Source organism: Mus pahari, chromosome 7, assembly GCF_900095145.1.
Source record: "Mus pahari chromosome 7, PAHARI_EIJ_v1.1, whole genome shotgun sequence".
Taxonomy (NCBI): Eukaryota; Metazoa; Chordata; class Mammalia; order Rodentia; family Muridae; genus Mus; species Mus pahari.
Window position 1 is genome coordinate 72,167,285 of NC_034596.1, and position 22,483 is coordinate 72,189,767.

The 22,483-nt window shown below is 46.4% G+C and overlaps 1 protein-coding gene across 1 annotated transcript in view; it reads left to right on the top strand.

The window, feature by feature from the left end:
• Fntb (farnesyltransferase, CAAX box, beta) overlaps positions 1-22,483 on the top strand; it is a 93,729-nt gene that overhangs the window by 31,660 nt on the left and 39,586 nt on the right. Inside the window, exons 3-6 of the mRNA XM_021201830.2 lie at positions 4,824-4,896; positions 6,744-6,835; positions 19,895-20,041; positions 20,135-20,218. Of these exons, the coding sequence (XP_021057489.1) occupies positions 4,824-4,896; positions 6,744-6,835; positions 19,895-20,041; positions 20,135-20,218 (396 nt within the window). The remainder of the gene's footprint in view (positions 1-4,823; positions 4,897-6,743; positions 6,836-19,894; positions 20,042-20,134; positions 20,219-22,483) is intronic.

Here is a 22,483-nt window from a genome sequence, read left to right on the forward strand (position 1 = left end):
GGGACACAAGAGCTCATAATAGCATGGTTTGTGTGTGTGTGTGTATGTGTGTGTGTGTATGTGTGTGTGTGTGTGCAATTTAGTGCAATTTCTGATTGACCAAAATAAACTGAACACTTCAACTTAACAGTACGTTTATATGCTTATAATTAAATGGATGAGAATGGAAGAAGTAAGAAGTTGGCTTGGGGAAATGTCATTGGAAGTAATCTCTCCCCGAATCCTCTACCCTTCTTTTCCCTCCAGCACATGAAGCTGAAGTTTCTCTTCACACAGACCCAGCTAGAAAACAGTCCCTCTCTCCATGGCTCTTGGGCCTGCTGTCTGTGGGTGAGGCTCAGGGTTAGAGGGGTGCTCCTCAAAGGGGCTTACCTCGGGCTGACTCAGGTTCTAAGGACCTGAGGTAGATGAGGAGGTGTTTCCTGAGCAGCTAGTGTTCAGGCAGTTCTTTCTCTTCAGCAAGCCCATCTGTTGCCTTTCGAGGCCAAAAGCTCCCTCTGGCCTCAGAGCTCACTGACTTCTTAGTGACTGAAAAGCTCCCTGTCATAGCAAAAGATTGTTCAAAAGACAAGGAGAGGACTTCCTAGCGTTTCAGTACTTGAAAACATTTTCTTTTCCACTTATTTATGCTGTGTGTGTCTGTGGGCGTGATGTATGTGCATGGGATGGGTACTTGGAGGTCGGAGGACAGGCTGAAGGACTCAGTGGTGTCCTTGAACCATGTGGGCTCCAGGACTGAACTCAAGGTGTCAGGCCAAAGTGCTCCTAGTGCTGAGCTGTTCCACTGGGCTGCGTTTCTGTACGTTCGAAGGATTTGTTTAGTTATTTAACTCAGGATGATAAAAATGCCATGCATGGTGGCACCTGCTGATAATCTCAGCAGAGGCAGAGGCAGGATCTCCCAGTTACAGTCCAGTCTGTTCTACCTGGGGAAATCCTGTCTCTGAAAAACATAAACAAACAAACAAACACACAAAAGCCCCAACCAAAGACTGGCTTGTGGTATGTGTGTGTGTGTAACCCCCAGAACCTGGGAGGGTAAGGCAGGAAGACCTCAGTTCAAAGCCAGCCTGGACTACTTAGGTAAGACCAGTGTAGAGTCCGGATACCGGTAGTGTTTGATTTCACCTGCCTCTGGGGTCTCCAGTCACTGCTGGTCTTGCTTGTTCTTGTCACAGACTTGTCATAGGCCTGCGGTTCCATCCTGCTCAGACTGAACCAGGATGCTCAAGCTATTTCAGAAATGTGCTTACCACCCCCCCATCCTCCCCCCCCCCTTAGTCTGCTCTTCTCACTGCTGTTTCCCAAATACTCCCATCAAGGAAGCCGGGCAAGGTAGCACACACTTCTTCTTGGCTCCTGGTCCCTTTATTCATCTCATGTGTTGTCTGCCGCCGTCGCCACAGCAGCCAGTCTGTAGCTCCTGTGCTCTGGGCTCCTCATTCCTGAGAAGTCCCAGGCTGTCATCCACATGGTTTCCTCTGTCTCCTCCTTCCCACTTCAGACTCCCAAGATTTGGCTGGGTTCACACACCCGCGCATCACAACTTCTCTGCCTCTGAGGATACGGAATTCTTCCTTATCGGAGGTTCACATCCCCGCTGTCTAAACCTCATCAGCAACTCCCTTTAAAATCCTTTTTACTTGCTTATTATTGTGCACACGTGTGTATGATGCATGTGTAGGCTCCTGTGGAGGTCAGAGGATGACTGGAATTGGTTATCCTTCTGCCATTACCCAGGCTTCAGGGATGGAACTGGGGTCCTAAGGCTTGTACAGCTAGTGCTTTAAAAGCCCAGGAAGTGGGAACTCTCTGGCCTTGGACAGTCTTCTGCACCAGCCGCTGGGCTTATGGGCACACACCATGATCAGCTTTGTCCCTTTTTAGGAGAAAATAACATTTCATGAAATATAATTCATACATCATTCATTGGCTTTAGCATATTCACCGAGCCGTATACCTTATCCAGGTTAATTTTTTTGACCATTTCCTTTGAAGAATACCCTTAGTCACCACCCTGAGGGCCTTCATCTTCCTCAACTCTAGGCAACCGATTAATCTACTTTCTGTCTAAGGGTTTTTCCTTTGTGGACATTTCCTATAAACGGGATCATATAACATATGGTATTTTGTAAGTAGCTTCTTTTGCTTAGCATGTTTTCAGAGCCATCCTTATTGTATCCCAGGCTCCCATTTGCCCTTAGGTTTTCTTTAGACAAGCTCTCTGGATGGGCTGGCACTCACTATGAAGACTTGAGCTAATAGCAGCCCTCTTGCCTCTCTGCTTTCTGAGTCCTGGGTTTAGGGCCTGGGCTTCTATGCCCAGCTTTGCTTCAGTGTATTTTTTGTGTCTTTTTTTTTTTTTTTTTGAGATAGTGTCACACTTTGTAGCCCTGGCTGTCCTGGAAGTTGCTATGTAGACCAGGCTGGCCTGGAACTCACAGAGATTTACCTGCCTCCATCTCCCAAGTGCTGGGATCAAAGGTGTGCACTACCATACCCAGCCTTCTTTTAGGCTTTGAACAACTCCCTTAATGGACTTCCGAGTTCTGGCCCTCTCCAGTCTGACTTCTCTCTGCCTACTTCTCCCATGTGCCTTGGCTCCAACACCTTAACTTAATTAACTAAAACATGCTCTGGTGGCCTCTTTGGTTTTTGCCTGGCCATTTCATCATCCTGCTTTTGTCTCAGTGCTGTCCTCTTAGGGAGGAGATTTCTGCCTTCCCCTGCTTTCCTGTGAGCTCAGAGCCACTGCACTTACCAGGTCAGAGCATCGAGTGGACAGGGCTCTACCTAGCCTTTACTTGTCTGGTCCACCAGCAGGTCGTCACTGTAGGGAACAGTCATCCTGGACGTGTGAGATGCTCCTTACACAGGAGTTCTGACCATCACACCCTCTGAAAGAGAAACTGAGTCTGGTCATTTCCTCTTTCTTCTGGTTTTTACTCCTGATCTTCCTGCCTCCAGCACTAAGCTTATAATGCACACACCTTTACCACACCTAGCAACTATTTTCTGTCAATGTAGTTTGCTTTGAACTCTGCCTTCAGTGTTCACAGAGGTCATTGGCCACTCTGTTGTTGGTCATCTTTTTTCTTCAGTCTTCCTACATCATCTGCCATTGTTAAATACTTCGTTATGATTCTCTCCTCCTGCATTGCCTGTGACATGACTTGCCCTGGTTCCTGTCTTGCTCCTGTCTCTCTCTAAGGATGGTTCTCCGTGTAGTTCTGACCTCCTGCCTTCTACAGCTTCACCTGTCCCATCTCTTATGTGTGATCTGGGTTCCTGTCTGCATCTCAAACTGTCTAAGACCATCTTCTGTTGCCTGAACTAGGAACTTGTTGTTGTTGTTGTTTTGTTTTTTGTTTTTTTCGAGACAGGGTTTCTCTGTGTAGCCCTGGCTGGCTGTCCTGGAACTCACTCTCTAGACCAGGCTGGCCTTGAACTCAAAAATCCACCTGCCTCTGCCTACCAAGTGCTGGGATTAAAGATGTGCGCCACCACTGCCTGGTGAACTAGGGACTTTTATTGTGTGTATCTATTTCAAGCGTATTTTGGTGAATGATACTGAAGTTCCCCGTATTCTGGGGAACGCAGGAGCAAGGCTGCCTTCTGTGAGGGTCTTTGCTCTGTTCAGAGCAGGGCAGAAGCAGGAGGCCAGCGGATGCATGGGAAGGGGCCGAGTGGGGAATTCCCTCGCTTCGTAACATCTGATTTGAAAACCACCTACGCACTTGAGAAAGACATTACAACCCTCTCAGTGACTTAAAGAACAGTCCTTCCTGCTCAGAGACCCCTCTGTCTCTTAACGCCCTTGTGAGTTTTTTTCCTGCGGAGGCATTTATTTCCTTTCGTTTCGTTGTGTCTGCTGCTATTGAGTTTGTGACCCTTCTGCCTTCTGAGTGCTTGGATTACAACAGGCGGGTACACCACCGCCATTGCTTTTCTTTTGAGACAGAATTTCTCTTCTTGCCTTGGAAGGTTCTTCTGAGATAGAGACCACATTAGTGATCGTATTCTGAGCACGGAGCAGTGGGAGTTCTGGAAACAATTGTTTATTGACTACCTAAAGAGAGTGCTTCTTTTCCCCATTATTCCTGTAGTCAGCAGGCTCAGTGAACATGTCGACATTCTTTCCACTTTTCATTCTTACATAACCACACAGGCCATCTTTCAACACTAAGCAAGAAGTCCCGCCTCTCTCTTTGCCCTTGCAGGTGGCCATGGGCAGCACATTCCATCTTAAAGCCAGTATTGCTGACCCCAGTGCCATGGGTGTGCCAGGCCCTTGGAATACAAAAAGCATCCTCTGGCCAGGGCTGTGGGTCAGCACGTGGGAGGTGGAATTTTGGGGCCAGAGTAACAGATGGACAACCAAGGGGTGGGCAAGGGACAAAGTACAGATCTCAGACAAGTGGTCTCAGAAGGAAGGACTAAAGTGGGGGAGGTGGAAGCAGCAGGGTTCTGAGTTAGGTTGTTTATAGCACGGCCGGTGCTGCCCTTTGGATTGCTTGCAGTCCTAGGTCCTGGAGAAGACCTCCAGTAGACTGTCAACACCAACCAGTGTGTGCCGTGTGCCCAGTGCAGGGCGGTCCCCTCCTTCACAAAGTGTTTCCTCTCAGAACACTAACCAGAACAGTGTGCAGGCACCCAGAGAACTCAGCCGCCTGCCTCTTTTCCCTGGGGTAGTTGCTTTTGTACATACTGAAGTTACCAGGAGTCCACGTAGTGACTGGGCAATGTCCTAACAGGTGTGTATAAGAGTGTGCATGTGCCTGTGTGAGCTTATAGAAGGGCTCACAGACTCTTTCTCTTTCCAGGCTCATTTTGCAGAGGGAGAAACACTTCCATTATCTGAAAAGAGGCCTTCGACAACTGACAGATGCCTATGAGGTAAAACCCGGCCTGGGGACTTCCTGTCAAGCTCTGGGCAGTGCTCCTGGTTGAACACAAAGGCTGTTGTTGGTCTCACCTGTCATAGATGCACCGGCTGGGTCACGTGGCTCTGCAGGCAGGAATCAGACTGCTGTTTCAGAGCTGATCTATACTTATGAAAGGGGCTAAAGAAAGGCTTCTCCAGCTAAGAGGTGATGGCACATGCCTTTAGTCCCAGTGCGCAGGAGGGCGAAGTTCTGTGAGTTCGAGGCCAGCCTGGTCTACAGAGTGAGTTCCAGGACAGCCAGGACTACACAGAGAAACCCTGTCTAGAAAAAACCAAAAAAAAAAAAAAAAAAAAAAAAAAAAAAAAAAACCAAACAACCAAAAATCCAACAAAACTCCTCCAGTTTTGTCAGCCCCTAGACCCCTAGAGCTAGTGGAACATTCTAGATGGGCTAGGCCTGTCCCTCATCATTTGATCACAGCGTACTTTCTCCCGACTCCCTTTACTTGTAGATCAAAGTCAGTTTGGCCAGAGGACCAGGACTTGAATCCCAGAGGACACCAAACAGAGTGAATCTTAAAGCAGGATCCTAAGAGCCATGAGATGATGGAAGGGACTAAGAGCCATGTGGGGGTAGAAAAGGCTGTGACCAGCAGGGAGGGCTCCCATCTCCCTGCCTCCCTTTACAAAGGATAGCGCTGCCTTTAATTGGCTTTTCTTTCAGAGTTTGATTTTGTTTTTGGTTTTGTGGAGAGGTTTTCCAAGCCTAGCATAGGTAACCTAAGGAACACAGCCTACACCCCAACTCTGGCATTTACTCTTTTATAACCTGGAGAAAATTAGTCTCCCCAGTACTTGTTGATGTACTTTAAACATATAGAACCTGTAACTGGTGCCACCTGCCCTGATGAGCTCGGATGCTCAGCCGTCATGTTTGACCTGATTTAGGATCGAGGTCTGTGCACGCATCCCCTCCAGAAGCCTTTGCCCTGTCTCCAGACACACTCATCTTCCTCCAGGTCCTCCAAGCACCTAACGGGTGCTTTGCTAACCTTGTTCCGGGAAGACACTGGGTAACTTAGGCTTATGTAAGTTACACTCCTGCGTCTTCCTCTAAGATAGCCATGCCAGTCAGTATTCCACATGCTGAGCACCCCAAAACTCAGAATCAATTTCTGACATCGCCATGTCCCCGATGTCTAATGTCTGGCACAAGCAGATACCAAATCTGTGCTGAATCTGTAAATGAGTGAATTCAGGAAATGTCCTTGTGAGAAGATGTGTTTCCTTGTCTTCATAGGGAAAGCAGCAGCAGTTAACTGCCCTGTGTGTAAGTTCTCTGCTCAGCCTTGCTAGGACTCCTGCAGTAGGGACTTAAGGAGGGTTTAAGACAACAATACGAACTAACCAGTGACCCCAGAGCTCGTGTCTCTAGCTGCATATGTTGCAGAAGATGGCCTAGTCGGCCATCATTGGGAAGAGAGGCCCCTTGGTCTTGCAAACTTTATATGCCCCAGCACAGGAGAACACCAGGGCCAAGAAGTGTGAGTGGGTGGGTAGGGGAGCAGGGTGGGGGAGGGTATAGGGGACTTTCAGGATAGCATTTGAAATGTTAATTAAGAAAATACCTAATAAAAAAATTGGAAAAAGTTAAAAAAAAAAAAAAAGACTTGTTCCCTGTTGTTCTATTGTCACAGATGAAAGCACCCTTCTTTTACTGATTGTTGTCCCAGTGAGTGAGGGTGCCTGCCTCCTCCTCCTCCCCTTGCTAGGCTTCAGGGACTAAGACAGATGTAGCCTTGTCACAGGACCTTGGATCGATTGACTAAAGGGTGTGTTTTCTCCCGGTCTCTCTCAGTGTCTGGACGCCAGCCGCCCCTGGCTCTGCTATTGGATCCTGCACAGCCTGGAACTCCTTGACGAGCCCATCCCCCAGATAGTGGCTACAGAGTGAGTTCTGGCTTTGGAGAGCCTGGGGTGTCCTCTGGAATCACATTCTGGATTTGAAATTCTTTTTGTTCCTGTTTTATTTGATGTAAATGAGGGGAAACCGAGTTCTAGAGAAACCCTTACCCTTCCCTTGACCTCCAGCAACTTCCGGAAACTCCTCCACTCAGAAGCTCTGCTGTAAACTGGTGGGTAGAGCAACTCTTTCGACTTCTAGAGGAGGTCTCGGTTATTTTCTTCTTCATTCCATCTCTCTCCCTCCATCTCCCTCTCTCGTCCTCTCCCTCCCTCTTTTCCTTTCTCTCTCCCTTTTCCTCCTCTCTCTCTCTCTCTCTTTTTTTTTTTTTTAAAGACAAGGTCTGTGCAGGTAGTGTCTGTCCAGGCCTTTAATCCCAGCTCTTGGGAGGCAGATCTTTGTGAGTTTAAGGACAGCCTGGACTACATGGAAAAACCTTGTCTCCAACAAAACAATAAAAATAAGCCCACCAAAACCAACCAAACAAAAACCCTGTTTACTCAGATAAGGAAGGTCTCTGTGTAGCTGATTTGAACTCACTCTGTAGACCAAGCTGGCCTCCAACTCACAGTGATCCTCCTGCCCCAGCCTCCCATGTACTCTGGCTTTTGGATCTTTGAGAACAAGTCCTCATGTTCTCAAAGATCATGTCTGACAGTTGTGATGAAACGTCACAGAAAGCATGTACCACTGTGAATCAAAACGCTCTTACCTTCCTTACACACCTCCGTGGAGGTATAAAGGCTGGGAACAGCCAGCTCGCCACAGGACTAGGTGGGTAACTGTCTTGGGTACCAGTGCCCTGTGAGACTCACAGTCTCATTGACCTCTGATTGATGACAAGACATGCAAGCAACGTAGCTGTGCCCCACACTGCTGGTGCAGGTGCAGCTTGTAAGGTGGCACCCCGTGCTCATCACGGGTTGTATCTTAAGAAAAACAAGCACAAAAACTGACCCTGCCCCAACCTTGGAAATACTGACCTAGGAAAGGACGGCCAGGAATTGAACCTACGGGGTTTACTGAGAGCAGGCACGTCTTCTGGGCTTTGTGCCCCCACTCCCTTGTACTCTGGAGGGCAGGGAGTTTGGGATGCAAGCGTCCTGAGCCAGGTTGGTTTGCCCACAGCAGAAGGTAGCAGCTGTGCCAAGACTCGTGGCGGCTCGCTGGAGCCCTCCCTAGTCCCAGAGCCCCTGCCTTGGTCACATTGTCAGGTCAGAAGAACAGAACTTACATTGTCTCATTCATTCTCTCTTAACAATAACCTCTCATTCTCGCCTCCCTGGAAGGGTGTCTTGTGATGAATGTGGATGGAGGAGATAATAAAGAATTAAGCCATTAACCCTTAGAATTCATATTTCTGTGGCAGAGGGAAAATATGCCTTGTTTTTAAAATCCAGACATTGCAACAAGCTTGCTTGCTTCCAGCTCTGGAAGTGGAGTTGGACCCAGTTTCTGCAGTCACAGGAATTTAATTGTCAAAATAAAGGCCAGGGGCTGGTGAGATGGCTCACTGGGTAAGAGCACCCAACTGCTCTTCAGAAGGTCTGGAGTTCAAATCCCAGCAACCACATGGTAGCTCACAACNATCCGTAACAAGATCTGACACCCTCTTCTGGAGTGTCTGAAGACAGCTACAGTGTACTTACATAAAATAAATAAATAAATAAATAAATAAAGGCCAGGGTGTTTTTGAAATACCAGATGGGGGCTGAGGGTTGTTTGGGAAGCCCCCCACCCAATGCCTACACTGTCAGGATGTATGCTAGAATAGGAATGATGCATATGAGAGAAGGGATGGGAAGGAGGAGTTTGTGAGAGACCCATGGAGGCCTGGAGGCCCGAGAGAGGACCCAGACCGTGTGGGGTGCAGAGACAAGATGGCGGCTCCTGCAGTGGGAGCCCACACCAGCAGCTTCCTTTGTTTTGCTAGGTTGCACAGAAGGTCCTTTTTCAGGGCCACTTCTCTGAGGAAGTCAGGGTCAGCTGCTTTTGTGGCAGTATCAGATAGGAAGAGGGGCCGTGAGATGGCTCCGAGGCACCTGCCTTGAAGTACAAAGGCCTGAGTCTGACCCAGGACACACAGGGTGGAGGGAGAGCTCTAGACGGGAGGAGAGGCCTCTTTAGAGCGTCAGTGCCAAGGGATGCTTTACATTTTACTTAAAGTAGCTGGGCATGGGGTGCACGTCTTTAATCAGCTAGGTAGATCTCTGAGTTCGGTGCCAGCCTGGACTGCATAGGGAGTTCCAGGCTAGCCAAAGCTACATAGTGAGACCTTATTGTTCCTTCCACCCCAAAAGTGGGTATTTTGAAAATAGTCGATTCGTCTCAATTTCAAGAACCATTTTAATAATCAATGGCTAAGAGTTTGTTTTACAACTGTCTTGAAAGTATTTAATTCATGGTTCTTCTGAGCATGAATTAAATTGTCTTTATTTTTTAATTTATTACCAGTTTTAGAGACAGATCTCACTTTGTAGACAGAAACTCACTATGTAGCCCAGGCTAGCTTCAAACTCATGGCGTCTTCCTGCTTCACTTTCTGAGTGCTGGGATTTCAGGTGTAAGCCACCATACCTGACTTGCTTTAGTGAACTTTAAAGTCTAGTTTCTGTTTTTCAGTATGAGAGTGAATAGGGCCTTATGCATGTTAGGTAAGCCTACCATAGGCTGTATCTTGATTTAATGAAGGAATGCGTGTGTGTGTGTGTGTGTGTGTGTGTGAGAGAGAGAGAGAGAGAGAGAGACAGACAGACAGACAGACAGACAGACAGACAGATAGAGACAGAGAGATGCGTGCGTGTCCACACTTCCCACAGCAAGTGCTCTTGCCCTCTCAGACATCTTAACATATTTTTTATTTTGTTACTTTTATTGTGTGTGTGTTGTATGATGTGTACATGAGTGTGTAGATCACTAGTAGGCATGCATGTACCACGGTGCACGTGTGGAAACCAGAAGACAAGTTTTGGTAGTCGTTCAGGCACTCAGGCAGGGTCTGCTCCTTGCTTCTGAGGCTCAGCATACTCAGGGTGATTGGCCCAGGAGCTCCAGGGTGGCTCTATGTCCACCCCCCCAGCTCCATGCACGAGTGCTGGGATCATGGATTTGAATCCTTATATCCAGCTTTTCACTGTTAGTCTGTGGGACAAGCTTTTCCACCCTGAACTTTCTTGATGGCCCCAGTTTCATGAACTTTTAAATGGCTTAAGACTTTCCTGTATTGATGCTTCATTTTGTATTGTCCTAAGCAGCAGTTAATTGATGGTCCAGATAGTGCTCATTGGGATCAGAGCCTGGTAGCACTGACTGGGAAGGAAATGACTATTTATATTAGATCCCGAGAAATCTTACTAGTTTTTGTAAAAATGTAACGATTGTTTTTCAGACTACCTGAGCTAGGATAATGCCTTTTCATTTATCTATTTTATTTTTAGGTTTATCCTTTTATTCAGTATTGTACTCAAATGTCGATTCCCTACATTTTGAAAGATATTAATTAATTAATTAATTTTTTAAAAGATTTATTTATTTATTATATGTAAGTACACTGTAGCTATCTTCAGACACTCCAGAAGAGGCCATCAGATCTTGTTACGGATGGTTATGAGCCACCATGTGGTTGCTGGGATTTGAACTCCAGACCTTCGGAAGAGCGATCGGGTGCTCTTACCCACTGAGCCATCTCACCAGCCCTATTTTTGTTTTTTTTGAGACAGGGTTTCTCTGTGTAGCCCTGGCTGTCCTGGAACTCACTTTGTAGACCAGGCTGGCCTCGAACTCAGAAATCTGCCTGCCTCTGCCTCCCGCGTGCTGGGGTTATTTATTTATTTATTGATTGATTGATAGATAGGGTCTCTCTGTTGTTCTGGCTGCCTTGGAGCTTACTCCATAGAGCAAGCTGGCCTTGAGCTCATAGAGATAGATCCACCTCCTCTGTTCCCCCAAGTGCTGAGATCAAAGACATGTGCTTAAAATATGCATTTTAAAAGTTATTTTTAGAAAAATAAAAATCAGGGCTGGAGAGATAGATTAGCCACTAAAGGCCAAGGGTCACAACCAAAACCTCAAGAGAGATGACAGTCAGAGTCCATACACTATCGGAACTTGCACTTGAAAACCTAGATCCTTGGGTGTTTTCTTTTTTAATTTAAAATTTTTATTTTTTGAAATAATTCTTAAGTTTTTAAAATTAGAACATAATTACACCATTTGCCCTTCCCTTCCCTCCCTCATCCCTCCATGTCTCTCCCCTTCCGGGTGGGGCTCTAGCTCTGGGGGCTTTGCTTTTGCTGCCCTCCCTCATCCCCGTGCCACATACAGCCTATACAGGCACGAAGGTTTGTCTCCTTTTCCTAGTCTGTTCTCTCTCCAGCTTATTTGTTTAGGAAATAACACAAGTCGGGTTCCCTCTAGTGGACAGAATCACTTTGGTTAACTTCCTGTGATGGCTGAGGAGGCCAGCAAGGCCAGGCCTTTAGTATTGCAGGTGTCAACTGTTTCAAGGATAATAAAGTCAGAGGTGGGCATCTCCTAAGAGATTATACATAAAATTCTATGTGTGCTCACATAAAACGAATGAATGAGTTTTGGAGCGGACACCTGCTTGGCTTGGCATTGAAGGAACTACTTTAATGTGATTCCCATGCCCATCTACTAACCACTTCCCCCCACCCCCCACAGAGCAAAGTGAGAACCACAGGGAGCCCGTTGTACTGTTAAAACGAGGCTTTTAAGTCCAGGATGAGGTTCTATGATAGAGTGCTTGCCTAACATACAGAAAGCCTTAGGTTCAATCCCCAGTGCTGCATAAATTGGATGTGGTGGTGCATGACTGTAATCCCAGTCCTGAGGAGATAGATGCAAAAGGATCAGAAATTGAAGGTTATCCTTGGCCACATATGTCTGAGGCCAACCTGGGCTATAAGAGACACTGTTATGCAAGAATGATCTGAACTTCTGATCCGTCTCCCTTTACCTCTGAAATGTGAGGATTACAGGCGTGTGCCACCATGTCATTTTAATGTGCCGGTGAGCTTAGCATAGGGGAGCCTCCTACCCTAAGCAAGCACTCCACCACGTGAGCTGCTACCCCAGCCCCTCCTTTAAAAGTAAAAGTATAGGTCACACGATTCCTTACCTTCCAGTGGTGACATCATACCCAGTATTCTGGGTATTTTTCTGGGCCAGGTTCTGTTGGCATCTAGTGGGCACAGGCCAAGGAGGCTACGGGGAAAGTCTCAAAACAGGAAACTGACCCTGACAGTTGTGCCAACGGGGAGAAACCCTGCTCTGCGCAACCCCCTTTAAACTTGACTGTGCTTGCCAATAGCCGCTGTCTGGATGGGCTTAGCAAAGACTGTGGGTAGCTCTGGCCTCTGGTCACTATTGGGCTCCACCTAGTTGAGGCAGTACCCTGTGTTACACGAGATACCGCTGTTTTGTAGAATAAGCTCTGGAGGAATTACTCCTGGAAGAAGCCAGGTATCCTCCCAGCAGCTCCTCTCCTAAGTAATTCTGCTCATGGCTGACTGCAGCCAAACTGTAGTCTCCCTTGGAACTTGTTCTAGGTCTGAAGTCTCTGTGGTAACCTGTTCTGGTGCTGAAGTTTTGTTTTGCTTTATGTCGTTGTTGTTGTTGTTGTTGTTAGTAGTAGTAGTAGTGTGCTGGAAATTGTACCCAGGCCTTTGTGCTTGCTGGGCAAAAATCTACCACCAAGCCACACATCCCAGGACCAGAATTTTTTTAAATTAATTTATTTTTATGTGCATTGGTGTTCTGCTTGCATGTCTGTGAGAGTGCCAGATCCTCTGGAACTGGAGTTACCGACAGTTGTGAGCTGCCATGTGGGTGCTGGGAGTTGAACCGGGGTCCTCTAGTAGTATAGTCCATACTCTTAACTGCGCAGCCATCTCTCCAGCCCCAGAGATGTTTTTAAAGTCTAATCTAGGCTGTTCTTACTACAGATAAGCCTCACTTTTTGTTATTTACTAGAATCTGAACTAGGAAGCAAGTAGCTGGGCACCCTCCTTGCTGGGTTGGCTGTAATTTTAATCCTTTTAATGGTTTGCTTCCTTTCCCGCTTTAGTATTTTTTTTTAAATACTATTTTTAGAAGTATAATCTGAATTTTCCTAGTTGGAAAAACGAGGCTAGAGCCAGGTGTGGTTCTTGCAGTGCTGTTGCCACCTTGAACAGGAACACTTGCTGAGCTATCTGCATCTCACAGCCTCCTCAGCAGGCCCTCCCCACTGTGTGCCCAGTCCTGTCTGAGCTGGTATTGAGACGATTCCCTTCCCCCAGCACTGACCTCAGTATGCTATTTGCTAGTTGTACCTACTTCATATAATTTATTACTCTCACTGGGCTCTGATTTATTTCCTGCTTGTTTGACATTATTTACATAGTTTTGAATCCTTCATCGTCCCCATTGGCGACAGTTTTGTTCTGAGTCTAGATTAGTCTAACCATTACAAGAAGTCCAAGGAGACCAACAATAGGGTCAGTGCGGTGGCTCAGTTAGTAAAAGCCTTTAGCACAGAAGCCTGGTGACCTGAGTCTGATCCCATGGGATCCCTGTGAAGTTGGGAGGGCAGAACCAAGTGCACAGAGATGCCGTCTGCCTTCCACATGTCTGGTGGACATCATACACACACATATTACTTAAGCTATAATAAATGTCTGGTGGACATCATACACTTAAACTGTAATAAATGAAATTAAAATTAAAAACTAAGGCCAAAATACTCTTCCCTTGAACTTGATTCTCTTAGAAGTTTTATATTCTCTATATAGTTGAATGTCAGAGAAGTATTCAATTGACTGTCCACAATAATGGGGAGGTTCTGTGGCTTATGTGTGACCCACTATCGTCACTACTAGCTAAGCATATAGTTACAGAGCACTGGAAATGTGGCTTGTGAGACTGAGGAGCTAAATTTTTTTATTTTAATTAATTTGAATTAAGATTTAAGTTGCCGGAGGGGAGGGTATAGGAGACTTTTGGGATAGCATTTGAAATGTAAATGAAGAAAATATCTAATAAAAAATTGGAAAAGGGGGGCTGGTGAGATGGCTCAGCGGGTAATAGCACCAGACTGCTCTTCCGAAGGTCCTGAGTTCAAATCCCATCAAACACATGGTGGCTCACAACCATCTGTAACGAGATCTGACTCCCTCTTCTGGAGTGTCTGAAGACAGCTACAGTGTACTTACATATAATAAATAAATCTTAAAAAAAAAAAAGAATTGAAAAAAAAAAGATTTAAGTTGCCCCTGTGACTAAGGTTGCCTGTTGGACCAGACAGGTGGTTTTTTATTGATCTCCACAAGGTGGTTCTCAGGCCAGCAGCGTTGAGTTACCCTGGGACTTGTCAGCTCATGGTAGTTTCAGTACAGTACCTAGGAGACTGAAGGAGAAGGATTGCTGCAAGCTTAAGGCTAATTTGGCCTATGTAGTGAGTTACAGGCCAGCCTGGGCTATAGGCCCTTTAAACAAAACAAAACTAAACTGGACATGGTAGTGCACACCATTGATCCTAGCACTCAGAAGAGAGTGGGAGGCTGATCTCTGTGAGTTCAAGGCCAGCCTGGTCTACATAGTGAGGTCCAGGCCATCTAGAGTTACATGGTAAGGGCTGTCTCAAAAAACAAAACAAAACAAAAACAATAGCCAAACAAAGATCCACAGGAGATTGTACACACTTGAGTGTAAGAAGGAATGGGATTTGGGTGAGTGTTGGATTAATGTGGAGAGTTAAAAACTTGCATCTGCCCTCAGTGATTCACATTTAAGTGGTACTAGGTATGGGTTAGTTGTTGTTGTTGTTATTGTTGTTGTTGTTGTTATTGTTGTTGTTAAATATCCCCTGAAGTTTGTTTGTTTTTTTTTTTTTTTTTTTTTTTTGGTTTTTCGAGACAGGGTTTCTCTGTGTAGCCCTGGCTGTCCTGGAATTCACTCTGTAGACCAGGCTGGCCTCGAACTCANTGTAGACCAGGCTGGCCTCGAACTCAGAAATCTGCCTGCCTCTGCCTCCCGAGTGCTGGGATTAAAGGCGTGCGCCACCACACCCAGCTCCCTGAAGTAATTTTAATGGTGCAGCAAAGATGGGTGGTGCTCAGAATTTGTGGGTATCCAATGTGGGTATCCAAGTCACCTGGGCCTCTGGTAATGGCACAGACTTCATCTTCAGGAAACCCAGGGCTTTATTACTACGTTGATTCCAGTGCCCATGATTTGGGTTTGAAAATCCTTTATCTACAAGAGGGTTTTCCACTTTGCTGGTCATTGATATGTGTAGAAAATATTTCAGGGGCTTCTACCCGGCCTTTGACCATTCAGTTCCTGGAATAAAGACCTTTATATAGCACTAAGGCTACCTTCTATGCTATTAAAATATATTTCCTATCAATAACCCCAAGTTATTACTTACTATGTTTTATCTGGGCTGTTCTTAACTCCAACTGGCCAGCCCTCGTGACCTGCCTGCCTGCCTTCCTTCCTTCCTTCCTTCCTCCCTCCCTTCCTTCCTTCCTTCCTTCCTTTCTGTTTTTGCTTTTCAAGATAGGGTTTCTCTGTGTAGCCCTGGCTGTCCTGGAACTCACTCCGTAGACCAGGCTGACCTTGAACTCAGAAATCCACCTGCCTCTGCCTCACAAGTGCTGGGATTAAAGGCATGTGCCACCCCTGACCAGCCCGTGGCCATACTTTCTTGATTCCTAACTCATGGTGTCTTCCTTCTTCTCTCTCTTTGACCTATGGCAAGCCTAGGAACCCCAAGTCCCACATATCTCAATTCTGCCCAGCTATAGGCTGCAGGCATCTTTATTCACCAATCAGAAATAACTTGGGGGGAAGGTCATATAGTGTCACTTGAGTCTATGTTCAGACTCTCATCTTGGGGGCAACTAGGTCTTGGGGACCCACACTTAGCATTACATACAATACATAGCTCAACAGATGTGTATGCTAGGATGCAAAGCTTGCCCCCCCTATTTAACCCCGATTGGCATCTGTGTCTGAACCCCATGTGCCTGTGGCGTATTGGAACGCATGCTTTTGTGCATACTTGCTTTTCATAAAGTGTCGTTTGCTGTTTGTGCAAAGCATTCTGGTTGCTATTTTTTTATTAGTTGATGAATTTTTGGTCTGTAAGTGTTCCTCCCCTTTCTGATAGGGGAGTACATTAACAATTCTGGTTTTAAAGTTGCTAAGAAGTCTGCTAATGACAGCTTGTCACTTCAGTTTGTCTGTTCCTTAAGTTGCACGTTGGAAAGTCTGAGGATCAGAATGTTCTGTAGTATGGAGGGTGAGGCCCAGGGGAAGCCCCGCCTCCGGTTTCCTCACTCGACCTCTGGGCCATCAGCTGAGGAATGTTGGTGCGGAGCCAGGACAGCAAGGTGTCTGGAACATTCAGATCCCCACTCATTCTGGACTTCAGGGTACTGGGTCAGGGGTGTTGCATTTCGTTACAGTACTCGACCTGAGGAGCTGGGGGAGAAACAGATACTAGGTGACTATTTTTGGTTTTCCTTTTAATTTTGTTTTGAAGGTCTTACTCTGTAGCTCAGGCTAGCCTGCACTTCCTACATAGTTCAGGTTTGCCTCAAACTTAATGGCAGCTGGGTCCAGTAGACCACATGGGTGATTCCAGCACTTGGAGGACTTAGACAGGATTCTAAGATGGAGGCTAGACCAGGCTGCATAATGAAACTCTCTCTCAAAAGACCAAAAAGAAAAGAAAAGGCATCCTGTGGTGTGGAGATTGAGCCCAGGCTGTGTGCATATGCTCTGGCACTGAGTAGCGTACATTTCCTGCTCCAGTCTGTTGACGGTGTCTTAGTTTTTTGTTTTAGATTTATTTTTATTTTATGTGTATGAGTCTCTTGTGTGTCTGTGCACCCTGTATCTGAGGCCAGAAGAGGGCATCAGATCCCCTGGAACTGGGGTTACAGATGGTTGTGAGCTGCCATGTGGGTGCTGGGGATTGAACCCAGGTCCTCTGCAAGAGCAACATGGGCCCTTAACTACTGAGACACCGCTCCGGTCCATCTGCTGAGTTTTATTTCAGTTCATTGCTTCTTGGCCTTTTTGTGTAGTATTTCAGTTAAAACCTTTTGTTCTTTTAAAAAAAAAAAGTACTCTAGAATTGCTTATTTTCTGACTATAAACTCCAATTTCAATCCTTTAATAAGGATTTTAGGTCTAAGGAGAAGCAAAAAGAATTGTCTTAGCCGGGCCTGGTGGCGCAGGCCTTTAATCCCAGCACTTGGGAGGCAGAGGCAGGCGGATTTCTGAGTTCAAGGCCAGCCTGGTCTACAAAGTGAGTTCCAGGACAGTCAGGGCTATACAGAGAAACCCTGCCTCGAAAAACCCAAAAAAATAAAAATAAAAAAGAATTGTCTTAACCTGTGAAGACTAAAACAGCCAGTCTGTTGCTGTGCCTGTGCACATAATGGAAAGCCTGGAATTAAAAGTACGGTGTGATGGTCACACCAGTAATCATAGCACGTGGGAGGCTGTAGCCGACTGATTCCTGAGTTTGTGGCCACACTGAACTGTAGAGAGAGAGACCCTGCCTCAAAAGAACAAACCAAACCAGAAAACAGAGGCCTGCTGATGAATCTTAGTGATGAGAGACCCCCAGCACCTCATGAACCGCATCTGTGATCTGAATACTTTGGAGGTGGCTGGGGTGGGGGTGGGGGTTGGGAAGAGGTGGAGGAGGTGGGTCAGAAATTCAAGGTCAGTCTCAGCTCCTTAGCAAGCTAGAGGGTAACCTGGGACACATGAGACCTTATCTCAAGAAAGAAAATTGTGTGCTGTGGGTATGAAGTAATGAACATCTGCCTTTATGGAAATGAGCCTTTATGGTCTCCCTGGCAGCAGAGAATAGCAATAATGAGCTGATGGTGTAAAGGTACATATATGCCTGTATTTCTATACGTGTGTAAGTCATACAACTGGAAAGATCATGCAAAGGAAGGAAGAGAGCTCAAGGGAAAGGGGAAGATAATATTGGAACACACATGTGGCTGAAAGCAGAAGGGGGTGCTGTCTGGGTGAGCGGAGGAGTGCAGGCAGACAGGGGAGGATGGTGGAGAGGATGAATTAGAACACTGTAAGACACATAAGCTCAGATGCCATGACTAAACCCACCAGGTTGTGTGCTAACTTTCAAAAACTAATTTACAAAAAGATTTTAAAATTTTATGTAACTACTTCTGTGTTGGAACTGAAACCGTGCTTCTCGACACTCATATTGGACTCAGAATAAACTGTGTCTCGTTTTAAAAAAGAAAAGAAAGAAAGAGGAAATGAATAATAAATGAGATAAAGCAGTCCAGAAAGAAGGCCTCGACCACTAGAAAGACGGGCTTGCCAGGAGGTGTCTTGGGTGGAGTTCTCCCGATAGGAAGGCTGTGACTGGGAGATGTAGGGAAGGAAGGATGCTATAACCTGGGCCTTCCTCACTTGGTCCTTCCTGGAGTGGTCTTTCCTGTAAGCTCTGGAAAGCCCTGAGCAAGCAAAGGCTCCCTCCACTTCACCTGAAGCAAAAGTGCACCGATGCCAGGCCCAGCAGCAAATCCTCTCAGAACAGGTTTGTGTTGTGAGGAAACTGGAGCCTCTGTCATTTAGCAGGAAAGAATCATGGAGGGAAATCTCTTCTCTGGTGTGAGTCAGCAGTGCCCGACTTAGTTACCTTTTCATCACAGTGATAAAATGCCCCAGGCCACTCAAGCCCTTTCTGCTGTCTTTCCTTGATACTGTAGTGGTGCTCATGAATGTCCAGGCTAATGCTCTTAAAATATCAACAATACCGAAAAGAGAGGCAAACACCGGGTCCTTATCTGGCCGCGCTCCAAAGCCATTGTCTGGCTTCAGGCTGTGATGGCGAAGCACGGTGATTTGGTGACTTTGGCAGGTGTGGAATCACCTCTGATCTCAGATCTGGGAAAATCACTGTAACCTCACAGGCAGGTTCAACAAGTGTGGGGCACCCAATCCAGATCTGATGTGCCAGTCAAAGACCTAGAAAATCGGCCACACAATCCTGTCAATTCAGTTCCATTGTATTCGTCACCTCAGACAGTGTCATGGGTCATGAAGAAGCCAGACAAAAAAAAGCACATGGGGTGGGGACACCCTGGGACCCATTTTCTAGGGTTGTTATACGTATATAAAAAAAGATGCCTGAGTGGCAGACATAAAATGAATGAAGAGAAGAAGAACAGCAGCTTACAGGCAAAAGTGAAAGGGGCTGTTTGGCAGGGAACACATTGCAGCAGGAACAGGAAGCTGGCTTTACATGTACACTCAGAAAGAAGAGAGTGCACAGGAAGTAGGCCTTGTTCTAGGTCTACCCGAGTCCTAGCTTCCTGTGAGGGTCTACCTCCCCAAACAGCAGCAGCAGCTGGGGACCAATACCCAACTAAGCATGCCTGCGGGTGTTGGGGCATCTCGCCTCCAACCCCAGCAGTGCTGTCTTGAGCCTTCTGCTCTCCATCTTCCCAATGGTGGAGCTCCACTCAAACTGGCTTCTTACTGGTGGTGGGAACAGAAGGGTGTTGCCTGGGAGGTCTCAGGTGAGAAAGTATGCTTGCAGGCTGAAGTCTAGTGATGCATCTAGACCTGTGACTTGCATGGAGAGCAGCAGTTGAGCCATGAGCTAGAGGCAGAATCGAAAGGTCCTCAGAGGCGTCTGTACTGCTCCAGATGCAGGTGAAAACTTTACTGAAATGTAAGAGAAAGGTTGGTCAGGAAGCATGGGACTCAGCGCCAGGTCTACCAGAGATTTCCTCCCAGCCTCAAGGTGTCTGCAATATGGCAAGATAAATGCTTAAATAGAAGACTCAGGAGTGTGCACAAAACTGACGGGAGCAGGATGAAGAGTTAAAAGTTGGGGGGTTGTAGTCAAGTGGCAAGGGGAGATTTTCACCCCTTTGAAGATAGGGGAATAAGTAAGGGAAGGTTGGAATCTGAAAGGGATTTGGAGTTTGGAAATTAATGCTGTCTAACTTTGTTTTTCCCCTTGGCCATGCACCTAGTGTGTGTCAGTTCCTGGAGCTGTGTCAGAGTTCAGATGGTGGCTTTGGAGGGGGCCCTGGTCAGTACCCACACCTTGCACCCACTTATGCAGCTGTCAATGCGCTTTGCATCATTGGCACAGAGGAAGCCTACAACGTCATTAACAGGTGAAGCTGCGTGCCTCGGGGGTGGAGACTACAAGGGTCCACTACTGTATGGCACTAACCATTGTCCTTTCTGCTCTCTCCCACCATTCCCAGGGAGAAGCTCCTTCAGTACTTGTACTCCCTAAAGCAACCCGATGGCTCTTTTCTCATGCACGTCGGAGGTGAGGTGGATGTAAGGTGAGTGGACGGTTACACCCATGGCTGCTAAAATGTACCTATTCTTGGAACTGCTAAGCCTCAGGATCATGGCAAAGTGCTGCTTCGTCCCGTACGCCGATGTGCAAATGTTGTGTCCCTGGCATCGTGTCATGGTCATTGCTAATATGACACTAATGCCCTCAGATGTCATTATCTCTCGGCTTTTTTCTTGTAAATGTCAGAATATGAGTTGGATAAAAGAATAGAATGCTTTTGATTTAGAAATACAAAGTACATTTGTTTGGTGTAAAATAGTTTACTATAAGTAATTACATAGTGTAATAGGAGCTTTCTCCTCTCTTGGGGGAAATAAGTCTAGAATAACTGTAAATACCTTCTGGTTGCATTTGATGAAATCCTGAGGGTGCTGAACACTCAAAGCACAGGAGAGTTCCTCTGTGGGGTGCAGAGTTCCTTGTGGGCCAGTACACTGAAGTGGGGAGGACTTGAACCAACTGATGGGTACCATTGGTACCTGCTGGCTCAAACCTCGTATTTTATTCGAGAAGTATATCTGACTAGATATGGTGGTCTGTGATCAACATCTCAGCTCTTGGGAAACGGAGGCAGGGGGATTAGGAGTTCAAGGTCATCCTTGGGGATATAATGATTTTGAGCTAGCCTGGGCTACATGACCCTGACTGGATTAAAAAGAAGAAAAGGGAAAAATAGATATACTAATTAGAGCAGCAAGTAGCTTCCTGACTGGTAGACAGTCCATCAATGAGGCATATGAAGAGTTTGCTAAATAAGTAATTTCTTTCATTGAGAGTGTATATTATTTAGTCTGGGAAAAATACATTTTGGGGAGGAGGTAAAGTTTTTATATCAGAATGATAGTGCTATCTCTTGTGTGGGTTTTGTTTTGTGACAGGGTCTGTGTATCCCTTGGATGGCTTGGAACTTATCGGATAGTCTTGAACTCATATAGAGATCTGCCTGCCTCCCCCAAGTGTCTGGCCTCACAGTGGATTCTTGAACATGTTTTTCACAGTGATGTGCTAGCTGTGTAGCTTTTGGCATAAGTATTACACTTTTGGCACGGTTAGCGTGGTATTTGGGTCACAGGTAAAGGCATTTATATCATAAGTTTGAGAACCTAAGTTTGGTCCCTGATAGAGAAAACAGACTACATGGAGTTGTCCTCTAACCTCCATGTGCTGTAGTAGGTGCACACCCCACCTGCCATCATAGACACGTGGTGATGATGATGGTGGTGGTGGTGGTGCTGGTGATGGTAATAATTTTAAAACAATCTCAAAGAAAGTAGGCGAACCAGATGGGCCTTGTTTGCCTCCTGTGAAGCACTAGTGGCTGAGGTCTGGAAATACAGGTCTGTTTTGAAGTCCTGAGCAGTTACTACACCAGGAACCGAAAGGAGATTTTCGAGAACAAGCTCAGTGGATTTCTGAGAGCTTCTAATGTCACCTAGTGACACAGAACCAGGCTGTAATGATACACCTCTCCAGAAGAGGGCACACTCTTGAGTGGCTTATGTTGTCAGTTGTTTCCTGAGTCCTTAAATTCACTGACAGTCTGCTTTGGCTGAACCAGGTGTAGAGACTTCCTTACCTGCTCTCTTCGTTAAGGTCTGTGGCTGTGAAGAGATGCTATGACCACATCAGCTCTTTTAAAGGAAAACATTAAACCGGGGCTGGCTACAGTTCAGTGGTTTGGTCCATTATCGTCATGGCAGGAAGCACGGTGGTGTGCAGGAAGAGATGGTGCAGGAGAGTGACTGGGGGGACTACGTCCAGATCAGCATGCAGCAGGGAGGGCGAGCCTACTGGGCTTGGTTAAGCTTCTGAGACCTCAAGCCCCTAGCGATGTACTTCCTCCAACAACACCATGCCCAATCCAACAAGGCCACACGCTTTTATTCAAACTCCCACACCTGCCTTGACTTTAGGCCAGTGCCTAGTTAGAAGCTGCACTGTTGATAGAGAATCGTGGCAGCTTGCAAGGGAATTTAGTTTTTAATTAATTAATTGAGGTTGAGCATGGTAGCGCACACAGAACATCCAGCATTTAAGAGGCTGAGGCAGGAAGAGAGTGAATTCAAGGTCTGCCTGGCCTACATACAGAAATGCTATGTCAGAACAGCTGGACATGGTGGCACAGCCTTTAATCCCAGCACTCCAGAGGCAGAGGCAGGCGGATCTTTATGAGTTCCAGGACAGCCAAGATACACAGAGACCTTGTCTGGAAAGACCAAATGACATCAACAACAACAAAAATTAAAAG